The following is a 26,676-nucleotide window of genomic DNA, read 5'->3' as shown; positions in this document are numbered from 1 at the left end:
GTTTGTGTTTCAGGTTACGTGCTCACAAACGTCTTCACTCCGGAAATACTTTCAACTGTGATGAGAGTGGATGCACAAAGTACTTTACAACTTTGAGTGATCTTCGTAAACACATTCGTACACACACTGGAGAGAAACCTTATGTGTATGTCAAACTCTTGTTTTCTCATTGAGATTATATGCATATGTTTTTAAGTATCAATTGAAGAAAAAATAATTTCCAGCCTGCTAAAGTGGAACCCCATTGGCCTGAAAATTGCTAATTTTTATCCCCCCGGCATATAATGCGGGGGGATATAGCGATCAGCCAGTCTGTCCGTCCGTCCGTCGGTAATCATTTTCTTTTCCGGGGCAGAATTCGAAAACCATTCAGTGTATTTGATCGAAACTTGGCAAATCTATCAGGCACATACTGAAGTGGTGCCTTTTGATATTTTGGGATTTTTCTAGTTGTTTTTTTTAAAAAAAATTATGGAATGAAGTTGGACATAGACTCAATTGGGGATGGGGTTTGTTTCCGGGGCAGAATTCGAAAACCTTTCAGTGTTTTGGATCGAAACTTGGCAAATCTATCAGGCACATACTGAAGTGGTGCCTTTTGATATATTGGGATTTTTCTAATTTTTATTTGTTTAAATTTTTATGGAATAAAGTTGGACATAGACTCAATTGGGGATGGGGTTCGTTTCCAGGGCAGAATTCGAAAACCATTCAGTGTATTTGATCGAAACTTGGCAAATCTATCAGGCACATACTGAAGTGGTGCCTTTTGATATTTTGGGATTTTTCTAATTTTTATTTTTTTTTATTTTTATGGAATGAAGTTGGACATAGACTCAATTGGGGATGGGGTTCGTTTCCAGGGCAGAATTCGAAAACCATTCAGTGTATTTGATCGAAACTTTGCAAATCTATCAGGCACATACTGAAGTGGTGCATTTTGATATATTTCTTTTTACGAATTTTTATTTTTTACAATTTTTCTGCCAGAATTCGAAAACCATTCAGTGGGTAAACAATGTATGCTTCTTAAAAAACATTCAATTGTTGACTCATTACATACAGAATTGCACATTTACTAGTGATTACTTTACAGACAGCTGACAGGGGGATATGTCATCTTTCTGATGACTCTTGTTATCCCCCGCCCAACGAAGTTGGCGGGGGATATAGAAACGGGCTCCCTCCGTATGTCCGTACGTCACGTTTCGTTTCCGGAGCATAACTCATAAACCATTCAATATTTTTTCATGAAACTTTGCAGGTCTGTCAGGTACATGCTGAACTGGTGCCTTTTGCTATTTAGAAATTTTTATTTTTTACGTTTCCATGGCAGCAAGATGGACTTAGTTTCTGTGAGGGTTGGGTTCGTTTCCGGAGCATAACTCATAAACCGTTCAATATTTTTTCATGAAACTTTGCAGGTCTGTCAGGTACATGCTGAACTGGTGCCTTTTGCTATTTAGATTTTAGAAATATTTATTTTTTACGTTTCCATGGCAACAAGATGGACTAAGGTTCCAAACTCATCTTTTTTTTACAATTTCCATGACAAGTTCCACCTCGGTTAAAATAGGTTAGGGTTTGTTTAGATTTAAGTATGTCATAAATTCTGCAACAAGGGCGGGGGATATAGCCACGTTAGTGGCAAACTCTTGTTTAACTTATCCTGCATTTCTCCTAAATGCGTTTACTGCTGTTTTTTGACAAAAAGACGATCTGTGAGAGGTTCAGCTGCTAAAAAAAGTTGTTCCAACCACTTGACTAGTGGTACCCTCACACAGTCGACACCTGACCTGGAAGCGATTATGTCACATAAGATCACATTACTGCTTTTCTCAGTTTACACGTACGACATGTATTATGTGATTTAAGCTCTACTGATTTCCAGCATTCTTTGCTTATTTATTTCAACATTGTTTGCTCTTCTATTGTGTTGTATTTATGGGTTGTGCCTTTTATGGTACTCCCATACCTATGTCATTACGTTTTCCCTCTCGTTTGTGACTCATCCGCCATTTTGAATTTATGTGGCTGCGATTTTATGTCTTGCATTCTGAATTCTTTTATTTGCCTTGGGTAGTCAATTATTCTGTTTTACCTAATGTTTTGTGTTTATTTTAAGCATTGCTTTACACTGCCTTTGCATTATTGTTTTCTCTTAGGAACTTTTCAATTTTTCAGTTACAATATGGCTCCTGTTTCCTGTTGTGTGTTTTCCACATCAATATGACTTTGCTTAAATTACAGAATTTATGCCTCATTGTACACTTTGCCATGGGAACAAATCGGGCTGGGATCCTCACACTCCCTGCCTAGACTGTACAGGACCTTGTACATGATTATTGCAGTCCCTTGTCACTGTCAGCCTTCTCTCTACTTAAAAGTAGTCAGGAAACGTCAGACACAACATGCTCTTAGACACCTCAGGATGTTTGACATCATGGAGGCACCTTCCCCCATCAAGATTGCCGCCCCGTTGCAGTCTGCCCCACTGCCCTGCTGTCCCCCATGCTGACGACTTCGTCTCCACCACCGGTGATGCCCTATGGGCTTATGATTCTTCTACCGATGACATCCCTGTCTTGTACGTTGACAGTGCCTCAGGCACCAGCCTTCCTTAAAGAGACTCTTCCACCTCTCCTCTGGCGCTCATGGCTCTTTCACAGCGCCAGTGTTCCTCAAAGAGACTCTTACACACAGCCTCCAGGCCTCTAATTACGACATTTGCCTCACCAGCCTAGATTGTCTCAAGCCTCGTCCTCTCCTACTATATCCTAATGCTGATCCAAGTCATTTCGATCTTGTCGCCGCTCCCACAGATTCTCATACATCGTCGGGATCGTGATTATCCTTCAGATTCCTTCCAAACCAAAAGATATCTTGGCCTGAATCAACTTGCCGACAGGATGGCTGGCCTTTGGTTCCTCCCAACACCCTACACTTCCAGACCCTTTGTTAACTGTTCTCACCTCGGCACTGGATCAGGATTTTGTGAAGCTCTGCTTGACCCTGTTGTTTGGCCAGTTCACACCTTCACAGAACTCGGGAACACCACTTCTGGTGATTGTCTGTGTGTGGAGCTTGAACCTCATCTTCGGCTACAATGTGAGTTTCTCGAAAACTGTGCTGGGTGATTTACATGTCACATGTCAAGAACTCCCTGAAAGTAAACTTCTCTGACCGGAATTAGGTCAAGTGACCTTATGGGAGCTGTTCAGTGTATTTCTACAGATTGGTTTGTATGCTTACTTGTAAGTAATGCTGAAACCAGACAACACGATGCCTGTTGTAGTACATCAATGTGATGGAGTCACTAACATCAGTAGACCTGCGATGCCAACATGTGCAGTAACAAGACACCACACTTTATTGTCACCTCGCTATAAGAACAGGACCGCTTATGCAACGGCCAGATGGAAATGAACACCTTACTTTGCACAATCTTTCAGATTAAGGAAATGTATATCTTCAGCCTTGGCTACTAGATACAGCGTCGTTTTTATACTTCTTCCCTCGGCCGTTCTGTTGACCCCTGATGACTACATTCCGAGTAATGTGTCACCTCTCTTCATCATCAGCTCGTTATGAGAACAGGAGCGCATGTACAACACTCGGGGTATGGAAGTGATCACCTTACTTCGTATGGTATGATCTTTCAGACCAAGGACTTGAATCTATTCAGCTTTATCTACTTGATACAGGGTCCATTTTATGATTGTCCCCACCACTGTTCCATCGTTCTTCGATGACTACAGACGGAGTAACGAGGCATCTCCCTTCGTCGTCACCTCGATATTAGAAGTGCTTTTATAACACCCAGGGGATGGAACTGGTCACCTTACTTCCAACGGTGCGATCTTTCAGAACCACAGTTTTACAGATATATTTAGCCTTATCTTTTGGATACAGCTTTGACTGCCCACTAAGCAATGTCAATGCCTCAGCAATTGGTTGAGGAGGGGGTTTATTTCGTTTACATGGAGTTTGGCATTGGTTTGCAGGTGAACTCATTTTTCCATGTATCGTCAAGGCAAGATACGATCAGAGACCCCCCTGTTAATCCCTCATCACCACCGACAACCTCACGGTGGTCTGGTGCCTGCGCCATCAGGGAACAAGACGCTCTCGGCTCCCTGGGTATGGAAGCTTCCTTCCGAGGTTTTTCATCTCTTGTCACCACTTGCCAGAACTCCCTGTTTATACCTTTTGTCTCCCCTGATCCCAGACCCACAGACTTGGGCAGTGGACGCATTCATCGTCCCGTAGTAAGGGCTAAGAGCGTAAGCTTCTCCACCTCCAGTACTCCTTCCCAGGATTCTTCAAAGATCAGGCCAACCCATAGCTTTGCTCTGACTTTAGTAACACCTTGGTACCCAGCGAGGGGCTGATTCGTGGATCTCATGGAGATATCTGCCATTGACCACCTCAAACTACCAGATTGGCCAAACCTGCTGTTCCACCATCAAAGTATAGATCTCCAGATTGATCACATCTTTACACCTGGTCCATCTGCAAAGAGCTCTAAGCACTAAGGGTTACTCAGCAAAGGGCGGCGAAGGCACCCCCCTTTGCACACAGACCTTCTTCAAGTGGTGCTCCTTTGAGGTACTTTTACCAGAAGGCCAAGTTCAGCTCCGCCTGGCGTGGGACCTGAGCGTTGTGCTTACCCTGCTGAGAGCCACACACTTTGAGCCTCTCTACTCAGCGTCTTACTACAACCTTAACAAGAAGACGGTCTTCATCTTGGCACTGACTACAACGACATGGGTGAGTGAGCTACATGCTCTGGACATCTCCCCATGTTAGATTTGAGCACAGAGCATTGAGCTAGTCATCTGGGGCTTTGCTGGGACTTCATAGCCAAGAATCAACTCCCAGGACAGGTGGACAGATGCTTAAACTTCCTGCCCCTCTCTTTGATAATGGGGGGTGACGATGTAAGGTACTTTTCCTATGTCAAGGCTCCAAGGATCGTTGAAGCCAACACCACCGCCTTTTCATCCCAGTATCTAGGATATCGCAGGTGAACGTCAGCCGCCACACGATCGCCCTATGGCTTTGGCCATATTCTTCTTGCTTATGAGGCTGCTGGACTGGACCCTCCTAGAGCCAGGAACCCAGACAAGATACTACCCTGGAGCTTCACAGCAACTACTTCATCCGGACCATTATGGAGGGCTGCTTCTGTTGCTCAGACACCGTCCTCGCCAGCCACTTCCTGCAAATTGTCGCTTTGGTTCTTCGGTGGTTGCCCAGCAGGTCTCCTCTCTTAGGTGCCTTTGAGTCTTCCTCATGTCCGGAGCCAACCTTTCGAACTTTCCCCTGACTAGAAGGTTGCATGCTGCACGAATTGACTTGGTAGTCAGTTCTAGTTTCTCAACTAAAACTGGTGCCTGTTGAGAATTTATCAGATCTAAAGGTATGCCCACCTGACGTACTGTCTGATAAAGATGCTTAGGAGTAATGCAGGATAAGTTAAAAAATTTAGTAAAATCTAAATATTTTTTACATTTGTATACTTATCCTGCATTACTGCGTCTAAAGTGCCCTCCCTTTACTGCGCTACCTCCCCATGAAGTTTCAGATGTTGTTTTTGAAGCAGTAATGTGCTCTGTGTGATGTCATCACTTCTTGGTCACGTGCTGACTGCGTGAGGGAACTGCCACACAACTGATTGGAACAACTTTTCTTCAGCAACTGGACCTCTCACAGGTCGCCCTCCTGTAAAAATACCAGCAGTAACTGCATTAAGGAGTATTGCAGGATAAGTATACAAATCTAATAAATATTTAGATTTGACTAAATTTGATCTTCCTGACAATTAATGCTTGGAAAAGTCTAAGACCTTACTCTACAATGTTTGTTTGTTTGTTGTTTAACCCCACACTCAGCAATGTAATGAGCATCAATCCACACAATTCGGATATGATGACATGCATCAACCAAGTCAGCTTGCCTGACCACTGGATCCTGTTAGTCACCTTTAACGACAAGCATCGTCGCCTTTTACGGCACGCATGGGTTGCTGAAGACCTATTCTACCCCTCATTTTCACTGGGCTACTTTTCCATAATGTACATGATATGCGGAACATGTGGGTTTTTGGAACTTTGCAATTATTAAAACAAAATATTTAGATCACTGAAGTTTCACTTTAGCAGGTGTGAAGGTATTTTTTTCTAGTAATACTAAAAACAATATATACTCACTGCTAAAAGAAACGCATTCCATAGAAACATATGGAGAAGTATGTAAGTTAAGAAGAGATGCTTCAAATGTGTACCATTTTATGACAAAACTAAGAATCAGTCAAGTGTTGCCACATAGCATCTTTAATCTTATCACCATATGCTGCACGTGATTTCCAAACTTTAAATGCTACTTCTGTACAAGACAAATGGTACATCTACATCTCTATGACGTCACATGTGATGTGTTCATGTGCGTTTGAGATGTCAGCCTATTGGTGTAAAAAAAATAGCTGTAATATTTTGAGTTAATTTAAGATTGAAAGTAAATTTGAAAAAAAAAGAAAAAGTTAATGACTTGAAATGTGCTTCTATGCTAGCAAAAGTGACCATTACCACAGATCATGCAGACATACAGTAATTTAACAGAAGCTAGACTTACTGAAAGTAAATCGGATAATATACTTTACTCCTATTTTATCATGTTTACTGGTTTCGAGCTTGTAACTTACATTTATTCCCACCCTATGTGGTGTCAGAAAGTCCACTGTACACATTACATGATGATAGTAATTAGTATGCTTCGGCTATGATACTGTTGGCAAACAGTAAGCTGACACTCTGTGATATAACCATGGCAACTGAAATACTGTTCAAAGCAGCAATATACGAAACATGCTCAGTGATTCACATTGATGTAGTCATTGGAATGTATGATTCTCTTTCAGATTAAATCCTCCTTGGGGCACTTATTGCATTTTCCTTGCTCAAGAAAATCTACATGACATAGTTGTAACCATTTTCCTTAATAAAAAATGTTACCACTCAAAAAACTTCGTTTTTGTATGATATACGACCACCCTTACGGGGCCTCACCCTTCATGGCACATCACGCCAGGGGGAGCAACTCTCACCCAAATCATTTTACTTATGTCATCTGTATAAGACAGACGTGCTGGGTTTTTTTAAGAGACAAAAAGAGTATAAGAAACTATCGTTCGACAAGAACCATGGCTGACCAAACTGTATGTATGGTACATTTCTTTCATTGCAATGGCTTAATACCTCGCATTGTAAAGTTATGGAGTTGTAATTATACGCCAAGTGTATGGTACCTTTGAATTCAAATGGTCGTAATAGCGTCCATATTGTAGTTCCACAGTCTGATACATGTAACACAAAGGCCATTAGAAACGGTTTGGGGTTTTGTTATATCATACAGCATTGGACTACAATTTATAACTACACTTACCTTTTTTACGGGTTTTACACCTTCGCGCGTAACACGCCCTTTTGGTGTTATAATTATACTACGACATTGGGTATTAGTATCGCGTTACAAATCGCATTCTACATTACGCCTTTGCTTCTAGTTTCACAATTTATGCATGTATCTTTCCGATCTTTATATCGCACTGATACACTTTAATACCCTTCCCACCCAACTCAGAAATTACGGTCTTTTTTACAGACCTTCGAACTGTGTACGGGTTGTTCTGCATCCATTCCCACCCAAGACCGGCACAAATGCTGCCTGAAATGTCTGGCGGAGGATGGGCATGACGAAGAGTCATATGCCTGATACGCATTGCCTTTACCCCCAGGGCCCAAAAGAAGAGACAAGTAGACTTAATGCACTTTAAAAGGTCTCTTAAAGGCGGGGGTCGATATCAGATCTGCTAAGACAATCCCCCCCCCCCCCCCCCATCTAAAAAGGGTAAAAAAGCTGCCGAGACTGTCTCCTCCGCTCCCTCTCAGGGGGCCGGGGGAGAAGGCTCAAGGGTCCCCGTAGTACGCACACTGCACCTTCTCCTGCACCGTCTTTGGCAGAAATTTCTGCCTTACTGATGGCAGATGGCGTCGATGATGGAGGAGGTGAAGTCTCAGCTCCGGTAGGAGCTGTGGGCTGAGCCTTCCCCGTTGTCGGCGCCGGATGCAGCTTCGAGACCTCGTGATATGCCCGGCGTCGGCCGAGGCAGGCCACTTGGTCTCGGGGACCATCTGAGACCAGGCTTCGGCTCCGGCTCGAGGTCGCTCCCCAGCGGAGGGGTGGCGGGCGCTGGCCCGTGTACTACCGATGCCCAGTTTTCCCTAGCGGAGCCAGATGCCTCTTCCGAGGCCAAGGCTTCCTCTAGTGGATACCTAGCCCAGAGCCAGGTGAGATCCCTTGAACCCCTGGCACCTCGGGACCGGGACTAGGCTTCGTGCTGGGTGCAGCCCGAGGATGCGAGGGCCCAGGCCTTCGGGCGTCCCCTTCTGATTTTGTCTGCTTCATCTCTCAGGGAAGAGTCGATTAATTTCGGCTCGGAATCGAGAGAGGAGGAGTGGATGGAGGAGGGGGGGAGGACCTCGGGGACGTTTTCCTTTGCTTCCTCGTTGAGGCACTTGCGGGACAGGATTGTCCAGGTACTGCCTCAGGTGGCTGAACCCATGCCCGAGTCTGATCCGACTGAGCTCCGCCTTCCGGGGGACGCTTTTGCTCCTAGCAAGGCGCCCCAGGTGCGGCTCCGTGTTCTATCCTCCCTGGTGCATGAAGTCATCAACCCTCTATTGTCGGGTGCCCGCAGGAAGTTCGACCTGTTGAACTTATCAAGCAGTACCCACTTGCAGAGGATGGTGACTTTGAGGTACCTGTGGTGGATGAATGCGTTTGGACTTGGGGGTCTTTGACCCCCAACTTGACTAAGGTCAAGCAGGGCCGGCGGTTGCCCCCCTTTCCCGCGTGCAGTGCGGAGTTGAAGGCTGCTTACATATGCTTTGAGGAGCAATATTGTAATGCATGCCAACAGCTCCGTGTGTCCGTACACTCCACGTATCTGTCGGCTGTACAGAGCGAGTTAGGTGGGGAGGGGCCGGCCGACTCTTCGGAGTTGGCCGCGCAACTTAGGGAAGTTCACAGTCATCTTGCGCGGGACACTATTCGTAGCTGTACCTTGCAGATGATGTGCGCTGTTATGGGTATGAGCAGGCTGTAGAGCAGGCTGTGTATCTAAAGAGCCCAAACTGCCGACAGCCGGGGTCCACTGCCGACAGCCGGATGTCCCCGTAGGCGGCCGACTGGCTCTATTCCTGAAGGAATGGGAGACAGTTACATCCAATCCCTGGACCCTGTCCACTCTAAGGGATGGCCATCAGCCCCCCTTCTCCGGGATAAAGCACACTCCGGTGCCTGCTACCCGAGAGAAGGTGGAATTCCTCCGTGCCGAGGTCGACGCACTTCTTACGCAAGCTGCGATCGAACCGGTTTCCGTGGGACAGGAAAGCGAGGGCGACATATTTCCTAGTCACAAAAAAAGATCGAGAGTTCAGGCCTATTCTCAATCTGAGAAGGCTGAACAAACTTATTGTGGTACCGTCCTTCAGGATGGAGACACTGCGCTCAGTGATCTCAGCAGGAGAATGGCTAACGTCCATAGACCTAAAAGACGCCTATCTCCACGTACCCATACACCCAGAGTTCAAGAAATACCTGAGGTTTTCTTTCGATGGGAGGTGTAATCAGTTCAGGGTTCTACCATTTGGGATCTCCACGGCCGCGAGGGTGTTCACCAAGCTGATGTTGATTCCTGCCCAAGTAGGATTTAATCTGAAAGAGAATTTTACAAACCTGTAGAGGTTATGAATTCTCTGATGAAATCCTCCTTGGGGCACGGCCACCCACCTCCCCACATTCCGTCAGCATTAGACATATGGAAAGTGATTTGGGTGAGAGTTGCTCCCCCTGGCGTGACGGGCTGTGGAGGGTGAGGCCCCGTAAGGGTGGTCATATATCATACAAAAACGAAGTGGAAAATGGTTACAACTATGTCATGTAGATTTTCTTGAGCAAGGAAAATGCAATAAGTGCCCCAAGGAGGATTTCATCAGAGAATTCATAACCTCTACAGGTTAATAAAAAATTATCACTGTATTTTGCTTTTTCAGTATGTGCAGTCCTGACAAGTGTTGTTTTGTCAGGTTATGTTTCCAAGTAACAAGTAACAACATTTTCTTTTTGCCAGTTTCATACATGTTTTTTGTGATTATGCCTTCAGGTGCAGTGAAACAGGCTGTCAAAAAGCTTTTGCTGCAAGTCACCATCTAAAAACACATTCTCGAACTCATTCAGGTGAGATCACAGTTCACTCTTCTTTTGGTTGAGGTTTCAATAGGAACTTAACGCTTCATGATGTCTGCTGTTCTGTGTGTGAGTATTGAAGTGTTTCGGAGATAGGTATTTGTTAGACCTAGATGAGTGGATCTCACATTGAACAAAGAATGTGGTCATTGTGTGTTTTGTTGTGCTGGTAGAAGTTTTCACCAACCATGCCCAACTTAAACTTTACTAGACAGGCATATAGGGAAATATGCGTTGCATAAAAATATGAAATATAGTGTTGACTTTTTAAAACATTTTAACCTCCATCATGCATATGGATAAAATATTTCATAGTTTCTTTGTTTTAGACTGCATATTTCTATGCAAATTTATAAAAACATGCACATTTACATATATCCCTCATTTACAAATTTCCTACATTGCTCATGTACACCATTTCTTTGATGACATCATACTGCAGTGTGACAACACACAATGAGATTACAGTGACATCATAGCTTAGTGAACTTTGCACCATTACTACTTCCATCTGTTGCCTTAATAAGCAGGTCCTTACAGGTGACAGAATGTTAATTCTTCCCTTTTTTATTTATATGATGAGTATGAGTGCTCGGGTGTACTGGATGTTATCGTCACCAGGACTGTCCTCTACCAGAGTGTCTCCTCATTCTGTGTTGTCTGCAGTTGTGCCTCGTGGTTTGTTTCAAGGCTGGCATCTTCTCTGAATCAAGATGCTTGAGTTAGTAGTGAGTTTGTTTTTTACGCCGCCTTTTAGCAATATTCCAGCAGTATCATGGAATGGGACACCAGAAACGGGCTTCACACATTGTACCCATGTGGGGAATTGAACCAGAGTTTTGACGTGGGGGCGACAACCATGGTGGCAACATTGTTGATCGGGGCTGTTTCCTGCCCTTGACAGGCCAACACCCTCCATGCCTACAATTAGTGCTTTGGTCTTACACCAGCGTCTCTCCTTGTCCCGCATCCTGGCTCGTCCGTGGTATCGACATCAGCAACTTACTGAGATCCAGCATTATGATGACCACCACAATCGCCTGGATTGGAGGCTTCACCCTCCATTAGGTGCTCTGTATGTCAGTGTCCCAGGACTGTTTTACACCAGCAAAACACTTGCTATCCGGACCAGATGTCAAACTTCACATGGGCCTCATATTGGGTTTTGTTGCCAAACACCAACAACTATTGGAATTAGATAAAGATTTGATGACATCTCCGCTGTGATCGGTATGGGGCATGATGACACTGCTGACTTACCAGTATGTCCAGTCAATACTTGAATGTGACAAGGTCTACCAGGAAGCAGTGGAAGTGGCTGTTCTTTCCACTGGAGTCTTAGAGCCAAGATGAAGTCACTAAGAACACAATGGTATTCTGGCTCAGGGAAACAATCCAGCAAGCATACCAACATGCACCTAAGGATCCTCCTCAGGCACATAATCTACATGGAATTAGGGCCTTGGCATCAATGATCAAGGGTCCACTGTCAACTGTTCAGTGGGAGATGTCATCATGTGATATTGGTGAACAGACATCTTCGCCAGCTATAATCTGAGGGATATCTCTGTGGAAGATTTTCTGATCCTCCAAACATTTGCCACATTTTCCCTTGTGTCACATAGTGTTCTGAGGGATTGCTGGGATCTTGTTGCTCTTTTTTTTAACTTGAAGGTTTGCTCCTCCGAGAGTCACCACAAGCTACTGCTCAGTGTGTCCCAGTAAATACTTTATGAGAGATTGTTAGGCTCTGACTGCACCTTGAAGTTCAAATCCTCCACGCATCACGTATTGGAAGCCACATAGTTACTCGAGCATGTGACATAGCTCTGCATATCAGAGTAAGAATGTGACAAGTGTCAAGGTCGCTCACCCATCAAGGAATTTGTTACCTGTGGGTTTAAGGAAGAGTTGGCATCATGACAGTCTTCTTGTTTGTAACACCACAGATAGATAGATTGTCTTGTTTTCCTCCAGTACTGAAGATACATTATATAAGATACATTGTAGATACATGAATATAGATTAAAACTACACAAAGTAGTTACATGTCATAGTGAAGAGGGTATGAACAAGTGTTGCCACTTGTTAATGTAATGAGAGACTAGTAACATAGTTTCGCCCCATATCTCAAGCTCAAGGTCTTTCATGCAATGGAGGCAGTCCACCTAAGAGGAAAGACATGATAACATCATCATCATTTGACCAAAGGTCAACAAAGGAATTCGTGTCTGTGATATCAAAGATATTTTTGAACATTTTATTTCTTTCTTGCATATTAATAGTACATGACATAAAAATGTGTTTGACTATGTCATGGGCTACAGTTCCGCAATGACATTCTCGCGATTCTATCTTAGAGCATCCTATTTTGACCATATTAGACAGAACGTAAAACTTTGAAGGAAATCGTAAAGAAAGTTGCCAAATCCTGTGTTGACCTTCTGACCTGATACTAGTATATCTTAACAGGTCCTGTCGGTCGCACATTTGTTTCAAAAGCCTTACAGAATCTACATTTCTTATCTTTTCATTCACAAGACTAGTCCATTTACATTTACTGGGAACATTACAATTAGCTATGTAATCATTCAAGACATGGAAAAGATGGTATTTATGTACAAGGCGCAGCATGTTAAAACCGGGAGATTTATAACATCTTTTGTCGATAGAAGTCGCAGCTAGATCGACACAGTTTACCAAATAAGAGCAGAGCTTGTTTATCCTTTTATGCCTGAATGGTAATAAGATCTAGACTATCCAATACAACTTCGCTTGATGTAAGTCTTGGTAGACCCTGTACTTTTTGACTGAAGTAGCGCTGTGGTATTTCCAGCAATTCATACTCTTTACCAGTAAGTTGCCCCCATACATTGCATCCATATAAGGCACATGGCAAGATAACTCTCTGTAGTATTCACACAGCTGCAATTGGGTTCAACCTACCAATATACAAGCCATTGTTATGGTTTATGTTAATAAGTATTTTCCCTCTGTAATTGTTTGGGTCAGACTTGCTCTTACTATGGCCTTTGTGAATTGGTAAGATCTTGCCCACGTAATAAGAAGATGGTATATATACATATTTAATTATAGCAATTGAACATTGTAGTTAAATGGCCAAATAATGATCTACCTGCACATTTAAGGTGTTCATTGGTTAGGCAATCTGGACCAGGGGATTTTCCCATTTTCAATGACTTGACCACCAAACCTCTCGGGAGGTAAAAGGATCGGATAGCGGTCAATCAAGCTTTTCCACATCAGGATTTTTTTAGATCTTTTCGATTAATTCTACTCTTTCAGTTACATCAGAAGCAAAAGAGTTATCAAAACAATCAGACATTACAGGTGTAGCTAAGTCAGCAAAATACATGCCAAACGCTGAGCATATGTTCTCTGGCGTCGTTGAAGAAAGAGTCTGCGACATCGTCTCATTTCATTATGGAGAGGTTTCAAGCCATCTCTTTTCCAATATGGTTTCAGGTATGAGCGATATCTGGAGCATGGTATACTGTTGATTGATGAATCTTTGAGTGCCTGTACGATAAAGTCGGTGTAGGAGTTGATATATTCTGCAGGAGTTAAGTAGCATGACAAATCAAGGCATGTCTCTCGGAGATGGTTCTCAGTCTCATACCAGTAGAGCATCAAGTCAACTTCACTTGTCACCACCATAGTGTTTACTGGAACCGGCGACATTAAGATACACAATTATAGGCGAGTGATCAGACACACTGTAGGGCACACTAGTGTCAATCATATGTCCAGTTACACAAGGGAGGTATTCTTTATGTACAAACACATAGTCAATGAGAGTTCTCGAAGAATTATTCTTTGTTGAAAATGTATATTGAGACTGATTGTCAAGAGGAACAATAGAATTTCAGTGAGTGCTCTCTGTAAATATGACACACGTTTTCTTGTGGGTTGAAGATGTTTGCACAGATCTACATTAAAATCCCCGAGGAGAATAGTGTCACCTTCGTGTGAATATTGATCATACAGCGCCATGGTAAAGTCAAGAGCATCTATATATACACTATCTAAAGCATTGGAAGATAGCAGATGTGTTCCAATGACATAGATCAATTCTTTATTCGTTTTAAGTTATAGATCTAATATACGGTCCCGGTTATTGGTATCCAGAAGTGTGACCTTACACTGTTTTGATTTTCTCCCCCAAAGCCTCTGTGACACAAACATTAGATCACAGTGGTCTAATCTGGAGGATAGTTCATGCTCCCTTTTCACAGTCAAAGAATCCAATATGTCACGAATCTCTTCTTGCAGATTGGAAAGTGTCAAGCAATTACTGGCCACAAATTTTCCCTCTCAAACTTTATGCATCCCCAAAGCATAACACTCTGATGTTTGCCAGGGGGTGGACTGAGGTATCCTAGGTACCAGTCTTCTCTCACCTTCTGCGACACAAAAGTATGGTTGTCAGTCCCGATTTCTATCTTAGATTCATCACTAAACACTACCTTATCCCAGAATCCAAAAATTGGCATTCTCAGTTTAGATTGGCACCACAAAACTTGTTTTTTCCTGTTGACCTCTTGAATTCTGATTTTGAGTTTGAGAACAATCCTTCTGTGATAGCCCTCCCGATATAATTCATGCTGAATAGTTCTCTTGGATACAGGCCTGTTTTCATTAAAGTTGTTAGTAATTTCTGTAAGCGATGATCGTCTATTGATACTACGAATCAACACACCTCTGTCACGCTTGCTTAAAATCCTCGGTCTACCAGTTTGTGGCTGATTTTCCGAACTAAAGTGATGAATCACCCCATGCACTGTGCTCTTGGGTAGATCCAGCAGTTGACTTATTTCAATACAGGGTTTACCTTTCAAATGCAGGTCGATGATAACGGAGACAGAATAAGTCAGTGGCAGAAATCAAGAGAAACAGAGCAGATGACAACAAACTATGTGGCACACGATACTTGATGACATCATCAATCTGTGGGCAAAGTTTCACATCATAGTATTTCGCAGGTCGAAAGTTAGATGTGCTAAACCAAATGCAATGGTCTCTTGCCAAACGTGCGACGCCTCAAATGTCCCTTTACTTGTAGCATGGGAGTGTACATGATCTGCAAGGGCATGGGTCTTAGTGTGAGTAGATTTATCAGACTGAGAGACATGTTCTATACCTGAGGACTGTTTCATTAGAAAACAAGACACTTTTTAAGAAGTGAAGATACATAATTGAGTCAGGACCACATATTCCAGTGATTGATGTCTTGAGTATTGATCTAACAATTGGATATGATGACATGCATCAACCCACCATCCAGTCAGTAAGACCACCCAATCATGTTTGTTGCCTCTAACGACCCCATGGTTGCTGAAGGCCCATTCTAACGCGGATCTTAAGGGTGTATGCACTGTTGTTTCCTTTGCCTGAATCTGCCTTGTGTTTGCATGCAGGTGAGAAGCCATTCACATGTTCCCAGGAGGGATGTCACAAGTCTTTCACAACCAACTATAGCCTCAAGTCTCACAAGAACAGACATGACAAGGGCGGAGGACAGTCCGATCCATCAGGGACACACGTGAGTTTAGCACACAAACATACACAGGAGCAGCATGTAGTTCGCAACCCAGAGAAGCTCAGCTCCTCTCTCTGGGGTGCCTCAATTTGCCGTGCAGTTAAATTCCTTAGGTTTGCCTGAATTCTATGATTGTGAGTTTGTATCCCAGATTTGCTAAGGTTATGTCAGCACCAGCTGATGTATTGTAGTATCCCAGGTGAAGCGTCTGCCTCCTTCCCAATCCCATTAAAATCAGACCTTAGTTCTTGTTACCGCTTAACAAAGATCTGAGGATATCCCATTAGGGGTCACATCAGAACGACCTTTCATCCGACCAATCAGAGTGTCGCTTACCAGATCATGAAAGAGACCATCGGAATGTGATTTCTTATCATGCAACCACGAAAGCTAACAGGGGGTATTCCGAACAATAGTTGTGTGTTTAACAACTGAATCCATCTAGGAGCTTTTCCAGAATGTTCCAGATTCTTTGTCAAAATATGTTTCGAAGGGTTCTCGCCAATTTGAAATTAGTGCCATAAAGCTAATGAAAGCTGCCTTCTGATTGGTCATTCCATTGGTTGGTCATATTTTGCGCAAGGTCTGTCTGACGTGACCCCTAAAGGGATGTCCTCAGATCCCAGGTGAAGCTTCTGCCTCCTTCCCAGCTGATTTATTGTAGTATTCCAGGTGAAGCGTCTACTTCCTTCCCAGCTGATTTATTGTAGTATTCCAGGTGAAGCGTCTGCCTCCTTACCAGCTGATGTATTGTAGTATTCCAGGTGAAGCGTCTGCCTCCTTCCCAGCTGATGTATTGTAGTATTCCAGGTGAAGCGTCTACTTCCTTCCCAGCTGATGTATTGTAGTATTCCAGGTGAAGGGTCTACCTCCTTCCCAGCTGATGTATTGTAGTATTCCAGGTGAAGGGTCTACCTCCTTCCCAGCTGATGTATTGTAGTATTCCAGGTGAAGGGTCTACTTCCTTCCCAGCTGATGTATTGTAGTATTCCAGGTGAAGCGTCTGCCTCCTTCCCAGCTGATGTATTGTAGTATTCCAGGTGAAGCGTCTGCCTCCTTCCCAGCTGATGTATTGTAGTATTCCAGGTGAAGGGTCTACCTCCTTCCCAGCTGATGTATTGTAGTATTCCAGGTGAAGCGTCTACCTCCTTCCCAGCTGATGTATTGTAGTATTCCAGGTGAAGGGTCTGCCTCCTTCCCAGCTGATGTATTGTAGTATTCCAGGTGAAGCGTCTACCTCCTTCCCAGCTGATTTATTGTAGTATTCCAGGTGAAGCGTCTACCTCCTTCCCAGCTGATGTATTGTAGTATTCCAGGTGAAGGGTCTGCCTCCTTCCCAGCTGATGTATTGTAGTATTCCAGGTGAAGCGTCTGCCTCCTTACCAGCTGATGTATTGTAGTATTCCAGATGAAGCGTCTGCCTCCTTACCAGCTGATGTATTGTAGTATTCCAGGTGAAGCGTCTGCCTCCTTCCCAGCTGATGTATTGTAGTATTCCAGGTGAAGCGTCTACCTCCTTCCCAGCTGATGTATTGTAGTATTCCAGGTGAAGGGTCTGCCTCCTTCCCAGCTGATGTATTGTAGTATTCCAGGTGAAGCGTCTACCTCCTTCCCAGCTGATGTATTGTAGCATTCCAGATGAAGCGTCTGCCTCCTTACCAGCTGATGTATTGTAGTATTCCAGGTGAAGCGTCTGCCTCCTTCCCAGCTGATGTATTGTAGTATTCCAGATGAAGCGTCTGCCTCCTTACCAGCTGATGTATTGTAGTATTCCAGGTGAAGCGTCTACCTCCTTCCCAGCTGATGTATTGTAGTATTCCAGGTGAAGCGTCTACCTCCTTCCCAGCTGATGTATTGTAGTATTCCAGGTGAAGCGTCTACCTCCTTCCCAGCTGATGTATTGTAGTATTCCAGGTGAAGCGTCTACCTCCTTACCAGCTGATGTATTGTAGTATTCCAGATGAAGCGTCTGCCTCCTTACCAGCTGATGTATTGTAGTATTCCAGGTGAAGCGTCTGCCTCCTTCCTAGCTGATGTATTGTAGTATTCCAGGTGAAGCGTCTGCCTCCTTCCCAGCTGATGTATTGTAGTATTCCAGGTGAAGCGTCTGCCTCCTTCCCAGCTGATGTATTGTAGTATTCCAGGTGAAGGGTCTACCTCCTTCCCAGCTGATGTATTGTAGTATTCCAGGTGAAGCGTCTACTTCCTTCCCAGCTGATGTATTGTAGTATTCCAGGTGAAGCGTCTGCCTCCTTCCCAGCTGATGTATTGTAGTATTCCAGGTGAAGCGTCTACTTCCTTCCCAGCTGATGTATTGTAGTATTCCAGGTGAAGCGTCTGCCTCCTTCCCAGCTGATGTATTGTAGTATTCCAGGTGAAGCGTCTACCTCCTTCCCAGCTGATGTATTGTAGTATTCCAGATGAAGCGTCTGCCTCCTTACCAGCTGATGTATTGTAGTATTCCTTGGTTATTGCAGGAAGCAGCAGAGACACATGACAGTGGAGGGTCCATGACAGCTGAACAGCTCTTCAACACTATCTATGTGAATCCTACAAGTACGGACCATGTGAGCCTGGACGAGGCTGCTCTGCAACAGACAGATGTTGTGCCAGGTACAGGACTACTGCTGCCCCTAATGTAGATTCTCCATCAATGTTACATAGTGTTCTATTAAGGTAGCAGGTACAATAATAGCAAATACTCTCTGTTGTTAGATTGCATGTTCAAAATGGAAGGTATTACACGTGTTCTTGTTTGATACAGTTACACAACAAACAACACACTAATTCTTCTTTGAGTGGCATTAGAAGTTGTTGTGATGCACAAGGACAAGATCTTTGGGATAAACTTCTTCATTACAATTGAGGCTATTCAATGTAGATTCTAACACCTTGGCAAGCAAGTTCCAAACAACCTTAGATTCTAACAACTTGATACGTCTCACTTTATAAATACATATATTTCTAGTACCGTTCATCACACAGTCATCGCTATTAAAGTACAGTGCAATTTGAAACAATAGTTCAGCTTATTTTGTACTTACCTTTTAATCCAAATGTAAATGGTAATGGTGCATGATCATGCCTTGCTATTTCCAATGTCCGGATAACTTTTAAGTTACAACAAGATGCATTCCGACTGTATATACGTGGGGTCTTCCCACTTACCCAGGTTGTTTGGTTCTAAGTTTTTGGCTCCCCCTGAAATGGTATCCATATGGTGAATAATATGAATAGGTTAAGATGATGTTTTAAACGCCAGCTGCATATCATTGATGACAATAAACTGCTAATGTAAACAATTACATACCCTGAGGGCCTAGGTTTGATCCCCCCACAAACCAGGCTTCTCTTTATATATGAATGCATTTCAGAGACCAGAATAGAACTCAGTTCACCCTTTGGGATGTTCATATATTTTCATATTTCATTGCAGGTTTACAAACAGTTCCTGTTCAAGAAATACTGCAGCCAGTGATTCCTGTAGTGGATACTGGTGCATCAGGAGCTGCCACGCCCTCAGAGGGCAGTGGGTGTGTCCAGCATGTTATTCTCAACCAGTCAGCTATACCCACCCTCTCAGATGCAGCCACAGACTTCCTTCTTCCCAGCAGTCTCAGCAACTCCACACACACAGGCACACTTCCTGTCAGCAACCGCTTGCAAGGGGAAGTAACCCAGCCCCAGAACATTGTCCCAGCCCCCACAACAGATGCAGTGCAGCTCCAGATTCAGACAGCTTCAGGCAGCACTGTTCCAGTCAGTCAGATCTTTGTGCCAGTGGTTTCTAACACGGACAAGGGTCCAGTCATAGAGCTTGTGCCACTTCAGAACAGCATTTCAGTGAACGATGAAAGCCGCACATGAAATGCCACATAAACCCTATGCTTCAAGATTTTTACCTTTTTGTGGAATTTATGTGTTTGATAATTTTCATGTTGTTTTGTCTTCACATCCCAGGACAATGTGTGCATATTTCTCTGTGTCAGCTTGTTGCAGATGGCTGCCTGCTTTGTGCAGTGTGTTTAATACCTACTATCTACTACACATTCATAACTTGCCAAATCTTAAGTTCAAATTGAGCCATTCACCATAAACTGCCTTTGTCTTCAGGATGCATGGTTCCATGTGTCACATTACTGATGGCAGATAGAAGGTATGTGAATACATCTAAATGAAAACTTGCCTGAAAAGTAAATGTTCTGGAATAATCTACTTACACATTTCGTTTGCAATATTATCTTTATTCATTAGCAGCCTGTTTTTGGGGTGTAAGTGTCCCTAACCACCAGAACCAACACCCATCAACTTCCCCACCCCACATCACCAAACTCATTACAGTCAGATTTTCACTTAAATATGGCAACTTTCTGTGCGAAAATCTAAGGACACCTCCATAAGGAGTCACTTCAGGGGAGCTTTCTAATCCGCCAATCAGCCTCGAGGCTTCTAAATTCTCAGTATGAGTAAGCAAAATATTCAGACATGCATGTGTGATTTCTCTATCTGGAAAACAAATATAATCAGGGTCTTCCAACTGCCATAAAATGAAATGGAGCCAATATATTGTGGTAGATATGTTATACACCCTCTCCAAATTGAGCTGGTAAAGGAAGGAAGTCGAATCATTTTGGAAAGCTGACATCTGATTGGCTCAAGAAACCGATGCATCATCCATTTAGATCAGGCAGGCAAAGTTTGCTCAGGGTTCATCTGATGCAATCTTTGAAGGTGTCCTCAGATCTTAATGCAGAGAGGTATCGTATTAGAGTGAGATTGTAACACTACAACCCCTCAACATCACCCCATCATCACCATCAGTGAGTGATGGCCCTCCAAGTCAAGCTGTACACACAGGCTGTGTCTTTCCCAACTGTTCCTTCTGTCCATTCATAGACATGACAGTTGTCATCCATTTCTTTTTTTCTAGTAACTAACTAACCAAGGACCTTACTCCTCTAGGACATATTTTAAATGTGGCCTCCTTTTGGGTGTTTTGAAATAATGTGATGTCTCATAGCAAATTCAAATTCTATAATTAGCTTTACCAGGATATGAACTGATTGAAGTTTGGTTCGCCAACATTAAAAAAAGGTTACCTTGGGGGTGGTCTCATCTTCAATGTATTATAAGTGCTTTTACATTTTTCTGTAACGTACTCAGAAGTTATTGTACAGATAATATCAAGATATATTTACCTTTTTCAGAAATAATTAGCTTTGAATTTAGGTCACTTGAATTGGGTTTCCTTGTCTATTGAAAATTAAACTTGAGCCATACACTCATTATTTGATACATATTTTGACTCTACTTTTACATAATGCTTCTGTCTCATACATGAAATACACTAGTGGCAACAACTACAACCAGACTACATCGAAGGGCTGCAGCAGCCTACAACAATGGCACTGGGCTACCATAATATCAGCAGGCTACTATGAGCTGTTGTCTACAAGAGTATCACTAAAGACAGAAAGAGAGCTAATGCTAATATATGTATTACACACATGTTCACTGTGTGGAAAGAGGCATGTGTTGTTTTACTGTGTTGTTATGATTTTCTATGATTGAAATGTTTGTTGATTTGTGTTACTATCATGGATAAAGAGATATGTCTTGTTGTGTTTGATAAATGTGTTCCTGTATTTTCTCTTTTCATGAGACCACTAATAAGCACTTGGTTGTGAATATAGCTAATGTGGTGGCTCACTTAAATATTGATATTACTCCAAGCAATAGCTTCTTTGGGGCTGTGGGGAGCATGTGTAAGCATATTTCACTGTCTGTGTCATTTCACCAAAATGCCACAAGGAAAGGGTCCCCATCCAAAAAAAACTAATCATCAGTCCATGAGATATTAACCCATGCCCCAATCTTTCAGTTATAAAGAATAAAACAATATTGTTGGGACAACTACAAACATATCCTCACAGTGGATAAGAAAGTCTGAGAAAACTAATATCAGTTCATTTTAAGAGACCTCATTTTTTAACTTATCCTGCATTCCTCCTTAATGCATTTAGTGCTTGCTTTTGATGGCAATGAAGCTGTGATTGGTTCTGCAGAAGAGAGAAAAAAAGGGTTGTTCCATTCCATCAACAGGGCCCCCCATTCACCAGCTGCCATGTCATCCCGGAAGTGGTGACGTCCCGGGACTTTCATAGGACTGATAACAACTGCTGCTAAATTGGTCCCCTTTTTTTTGGCTGTTTTTGCTGTCTCCCGTGATCTACAACTTGCCTGTGAACAGGTGGTGTTTGGTTTGACATCATTTATATGCAATAGTATTTATCATCAGCACATGAAGGCAACAGTTGTCACAGTATTTCACATGTGACATCTTTTTCGTTCTGTATTTCATTGTCGGCTAGATATTAGCTTTGTGCATATATATATGTAGCCGTCTATTGGCATTTATAATGTAAAACATGTATTATAGTACGCTATATATCCATTATTTTGAATTTTAATCTTTGTTCTCTATAATTGGGTATCATACTTCTTTCAACTTTACCATAAATTGGTTTGATTTATACAAGTTGCTGGCACTCTCAACTGTTTTCTTGCCTGTTACAATGTAACACTATTCCTGGTTTACAACGTATATCCATTATTTTATAACAATCAAGTTTTTTTTGTTTTTTCTATAATTGGATGATCGATTCATTAACAACTTCAACTTAAATTGGTTTTCAATTTATACTTGCTCGTTGTACTATTTGCTATGGTAAAAAAAGTTGAAGTTCCTCACCTACGATTCTTAAATTCTACTCAACCTTGTACCTCAGGGCTAATGTGTAATATTTTTTCACCACTTCCCCTCAAGTTAGAACGGGTATCCGCAGGTATTGTCCAAGCGCCAGGCTCAGCTATCTCTCCGGTCACTTGAAGTAAATGTTGGTCTCACAGGAGTCTTACCTGCTGACCTCCCCTGTCATTACCACCCAGCCCACCACTTACACGGGTTGGGCGATGTCCACACCCACATGGACCTCCGACATCCTACAGACACTTCAAGCTACCCAAGCGCAGAGCACTATTGTAGCTTCTACACTGGCGTCTGTGGCTCAAGCGCAGAGCACTATTGTAGCTTCTACACTGGCGTCTGTGGCTCAAGTGCAGAGCACTATTGTAGCTTCTACATTCGCGTCTATGGCTCAAGCGCAGCAAACAACGTTGGTAATGACCTTCAGCAGCGCCTGTCTACACTTCTACAAGACGTGCACCTTCCACTCTCCATCATATGACAGGGTTGTCTAAGCCAAGTCTATCCAGATATCGAGACCCGACTGGCTTTCATACAATGGAGGTTCGACATTTCCTCATACAATGGCAGCACCTAGCCTCATAGTGAGGGCTCTGTGAAATTTCCCACCACCTGCTCCCTATTTAATCAGTAATCATTCAATGTTCAAATATCTCATTCTACACAGAACTCGGAAACGCCACTTCTCTGTCTAATATACATATATGTGTGGAGCTTGAACCTCATTTCCGGCAAAATGCTGAACCCAAGGTTACTGCAAAGGTTGATTTAAATTTCATGTGCCAAGAACTCGCTGACTGTAAACATACCTGACTATACCAGAATTAGGTCAACTGACCTGACGCTAGCCATGCAGTGTATTTGTACAGATTGGTCTGCCGGCCTAAAATAATAATCTAAATCTGCTACCCGTTCTTCAGCAGCCCAATACATTTCACCAATGGCAAGAGCTCCTGGGACTGCTCACATCAGCCTAGGACCTGACAAACAGTTGGAGGTGCTCATACTGGTGATAACACATCGTGCCTTAGAAAAACCCAACTAACCATTTCCACTGACATCACAGTGGTCTGATATCTGCAGAATCAGGGGACAATTCACTCACACTCTGTTCAAAAAGTACTTTCAGGTTCTTCAACCTGGTGGATCAAGAGGGACTGTGGCCTCACCGCACACCAGGCAGGTTGCATCTGCACGTCTGATTCATTTACAAAGAGCCCTTGGCAAGAAAGGCTATTCGGCACGAGCGGCTGAGGCCATTGCTATGGCATATAGACCTTTGACTCCAGGCCTTTATGATGATAAGTGGCGATCATTTGAGACCTATTGTACAGAAAAGGCTCAAGATCCCACTATAGCCATTTCTCAGACATCCACAAACGAAGTCAGCCGCAATATTATTTTCTTATGGTTGCGAGCTGTCATCCTTCAGGCTTAAGAGATTGCTAATCTCGAGACGCCAAGAGCTAATTACCCCCATGAGATTCGGGCGGTTGCTTCGACGATGGCTTTTTACAGTAATTTTTCAAATAGAGCCATCATGGAAGGATGTTTTTCGAGGTCGAGGTCTTCGCTAGCCACTACCTGAGGGACATGGTTTTCGAAGACGTCAAGGGATTTTGCAGTTTCAGGACCGCTGGTTGTAGCCCAGCAGGTGATGCCATAAATGCAATTAATCATGTTCAGAGCCAGCCTTAACCGACTCGCTTCATTAGTCGCTTGTTAAAGGGTGTTTTCTCTGCTTCTACGCACTCATGGTTTGGTGACCCAGTGTTTAGACCCTAGCGCATGCTATTGTCTCTTACTGTTTGTTTACCCGGACATACTCATACTCTTGCTACCGTTCCGTGGACAGGATTGGTTCATCAGTTACTGATCTGCACAGAAGAATTGCATCGTACTGCTAGTTGTGAGAGTGTTTTTTTAAGTACCACCACCTCCATACCGTTGGATACAGATGCATTAAGGAGTAAAAAAGTTTTAAAAATTAATTTTATATATTTGTATACTTATCCTGCATTACTTCGTCTAAGAGCCCACTTGTCACAGACCTGCCTCCCCACTATAACCTCAGACAATTTATGTGTGACCAACAGTAATATGAAGGTTCCGTGACGCCACCATTTCCAGGAGGACATGGCAGCTGGTGATTGGGGGTCCTGCTGATGGAATGGAACAACCTTTTCAGCAGAACCAATCACAGCTTTATTTCTATCAAAAGCAAGCACTAAATGACTTATTAATATTTAATTTTAATATTAACAAACCACAAAGTAATACATAATCAATGTATATCTTGGCTCAGAGCATGAGTTGATGCAATGAAAAGAGGGGCCTATAGCGTAACAATGAAGCTAAGATGTGAGTAAAAATACAAGTCAGAATCTAGTTGGTACAAAAGTTACTGGAACTGGTACCATGAAGGGGTTATGGTGATCACAGAATTTCAGTCATTGTGAGCATATATGGCAATACATGGAAACATGACAGAATACATGATGCATTATGTCTGGCGACAACATCTTCTTCTCAGAAACCACTGAAACTTCCACATGTTTGTTCCCACCAATGATGACACAACAATTATTAGGAGGTTTGAATCCCATTATATCTTGGCTGCTATGGCAAAATGCTATTCAAAATGTAATAAAAGCTGGTACATGTGTAGTTAGTAGTTGGACTCAGCAGATGAGGGTCATTTTTGTCATATTTTAATTTTTGAACTTCATTTTACCTTTGCACTTTGGAACATGCTCTTATATTCTTTCAGAATGCATCTTCTTAAACCACTTGACCAGTAAAGTTGAATGTGTTAATTAGGTTTGAAAGAGACTTTCATTGTGTTGACTATGGTAGTTTTTAAAAAAAACTCTTAATAGGCAATGCTCAGCCATTTCTCCACAAAATGCAATAGTACATGCGTTCTTGCAGATTTGGAAACTTTGTGGAAATTTAGATACTTGTTTCATATTTGTGAAGATCCAGGGTAGAATAGGTCTTCAGCAACCCATGCTTGCCGTAAAAGGCCACTATGCTTGTCATAAGAGGCGACTAACGGGATTGGGTGGCCAGTCTCTCTGACTTGGTTGATGCATGTCATCAATCCCAATTGAGTGGATCGATGCTCATGATATCAATCAATGGATTGTCTGGTCCAGACTCGATTAATTACAGACCGCCATCATATAGCTGGAATATTGCTGAGGTCATCGTTAAACAACAAAACAACCAACCAACCATATTTGTTAAAACTTTTGGCTTTAGTATATGCAGAAAATGTTTAAATAGCAAGGGTTGTATGTTAACATTTTGATTTGTTGACTACATCTGCAGGTGAACTACAGTGCTGTTGTACTATTTGTTACATGTAGATTGGCTTTTGAGAGACCAAAATCATGTTATTGTCACATCGTGAATGTCAATTGTAATTCCCTTCCGTTGTTGATTGACTTGTGTGAAATAGTTGTGTCATGGTACTTATTCTTTCCATTCTTTTATGTTCTGTTTTCATCATCTAATATTTCTATGATGCACTGTTAAGTCTGTGTATAGATAAGCATCTGTTATCTTTACTGGGTAATTAACAAACCGATATGAAGAAGGAACAACTAGAGGAAAATTTTGTTAGTTTAAGAAGACAATACTCACAAATTGCTAATTTGACTGCACATGCTCGACATCCTGATGTGACTACCATAACTGCAGATTGATGACAAGTAATATGCAGTGTTTGTTTCAACAACCTGTGATAATTTGTAGTGCCTTTAATGGAAGAGTAGAGTTAGAAAGAAATAACTGTTTTGTTCTGACTTTTCACCAAACAAACTACTAGTTTATTTAAAAATTTAGAATAGAATTTTTATCAGCCCCGACCAAACTCATGTTAATTGTGTTGGTGTATAGTTATTTTTCTGTTTGAGGCCTGGATTGCCATGCCATCTCACACACACACACGATGCATAGCAGTCCATGGCAGGCATGTGCTTCAGTTATTTACAAAGATGGGGGGCGGGATTGTGGCTCTAAGCCAGAATGGAGTTAT

The 26,676-nt window shown here is 42.7% G+C and overlaps 1 protein-coding gene across 1 annotated transcript in view; it reads left to right on the top strand.

The window, feature by feature from the left end:
* LOC139474139 (metal regulatory transcription factor 1-like) overlaps positions 1–22,169 on the top strand; it is a 65,570-nt gene extending 43,401 nt beyond the window's left edge. Inside the window, exons 5-9 of the mRNA XM_071257020.1 lie at positions 14–145; positions 10,226–10,299; positions 15,747–15,871; positions 18,346–18,481; positions 19,305–22,169. Of these exons, the coding sequence (XP_071113121.1) occupies positions 14–145; positions 10,226–10,299; positions 15,747–15,871; positions 18,346–18,481; positions 19,305–19,735 (898 nt within the window). The 3' untranslated portion in view covers positions 19,736–22,169. The remainder of the gene's footprint in view (positions 1–13; positions 146–10,225; positions 10,300–15,746; positions 15,872–18,345; positions 18,482–19,304) is intronic.
* The last annotated feature ends 4,507 nt before the right edge of the window (positions 22,170–26,676 follow it).

The sequence above is a fragment of the Haliotis cracherodii genome, unplaced genomic scaffold, assembly GCF_022045235.1.
Source record: "Haliotis cracherodii isolate W230 unplaced genomic scaffold, xgHalCrac1.p SCAF_3, whole genome shotgun sequence".
Lineage (NCBI taxonomy): Eukaryota > Metazoa > Mollusca > Gastropoda > Lepetellida > Haliotidae > Haliotis > Haliotis cracherodii.
This window is presented reverse-complemented; position numbering and strand designations above follow the sequence as displayed.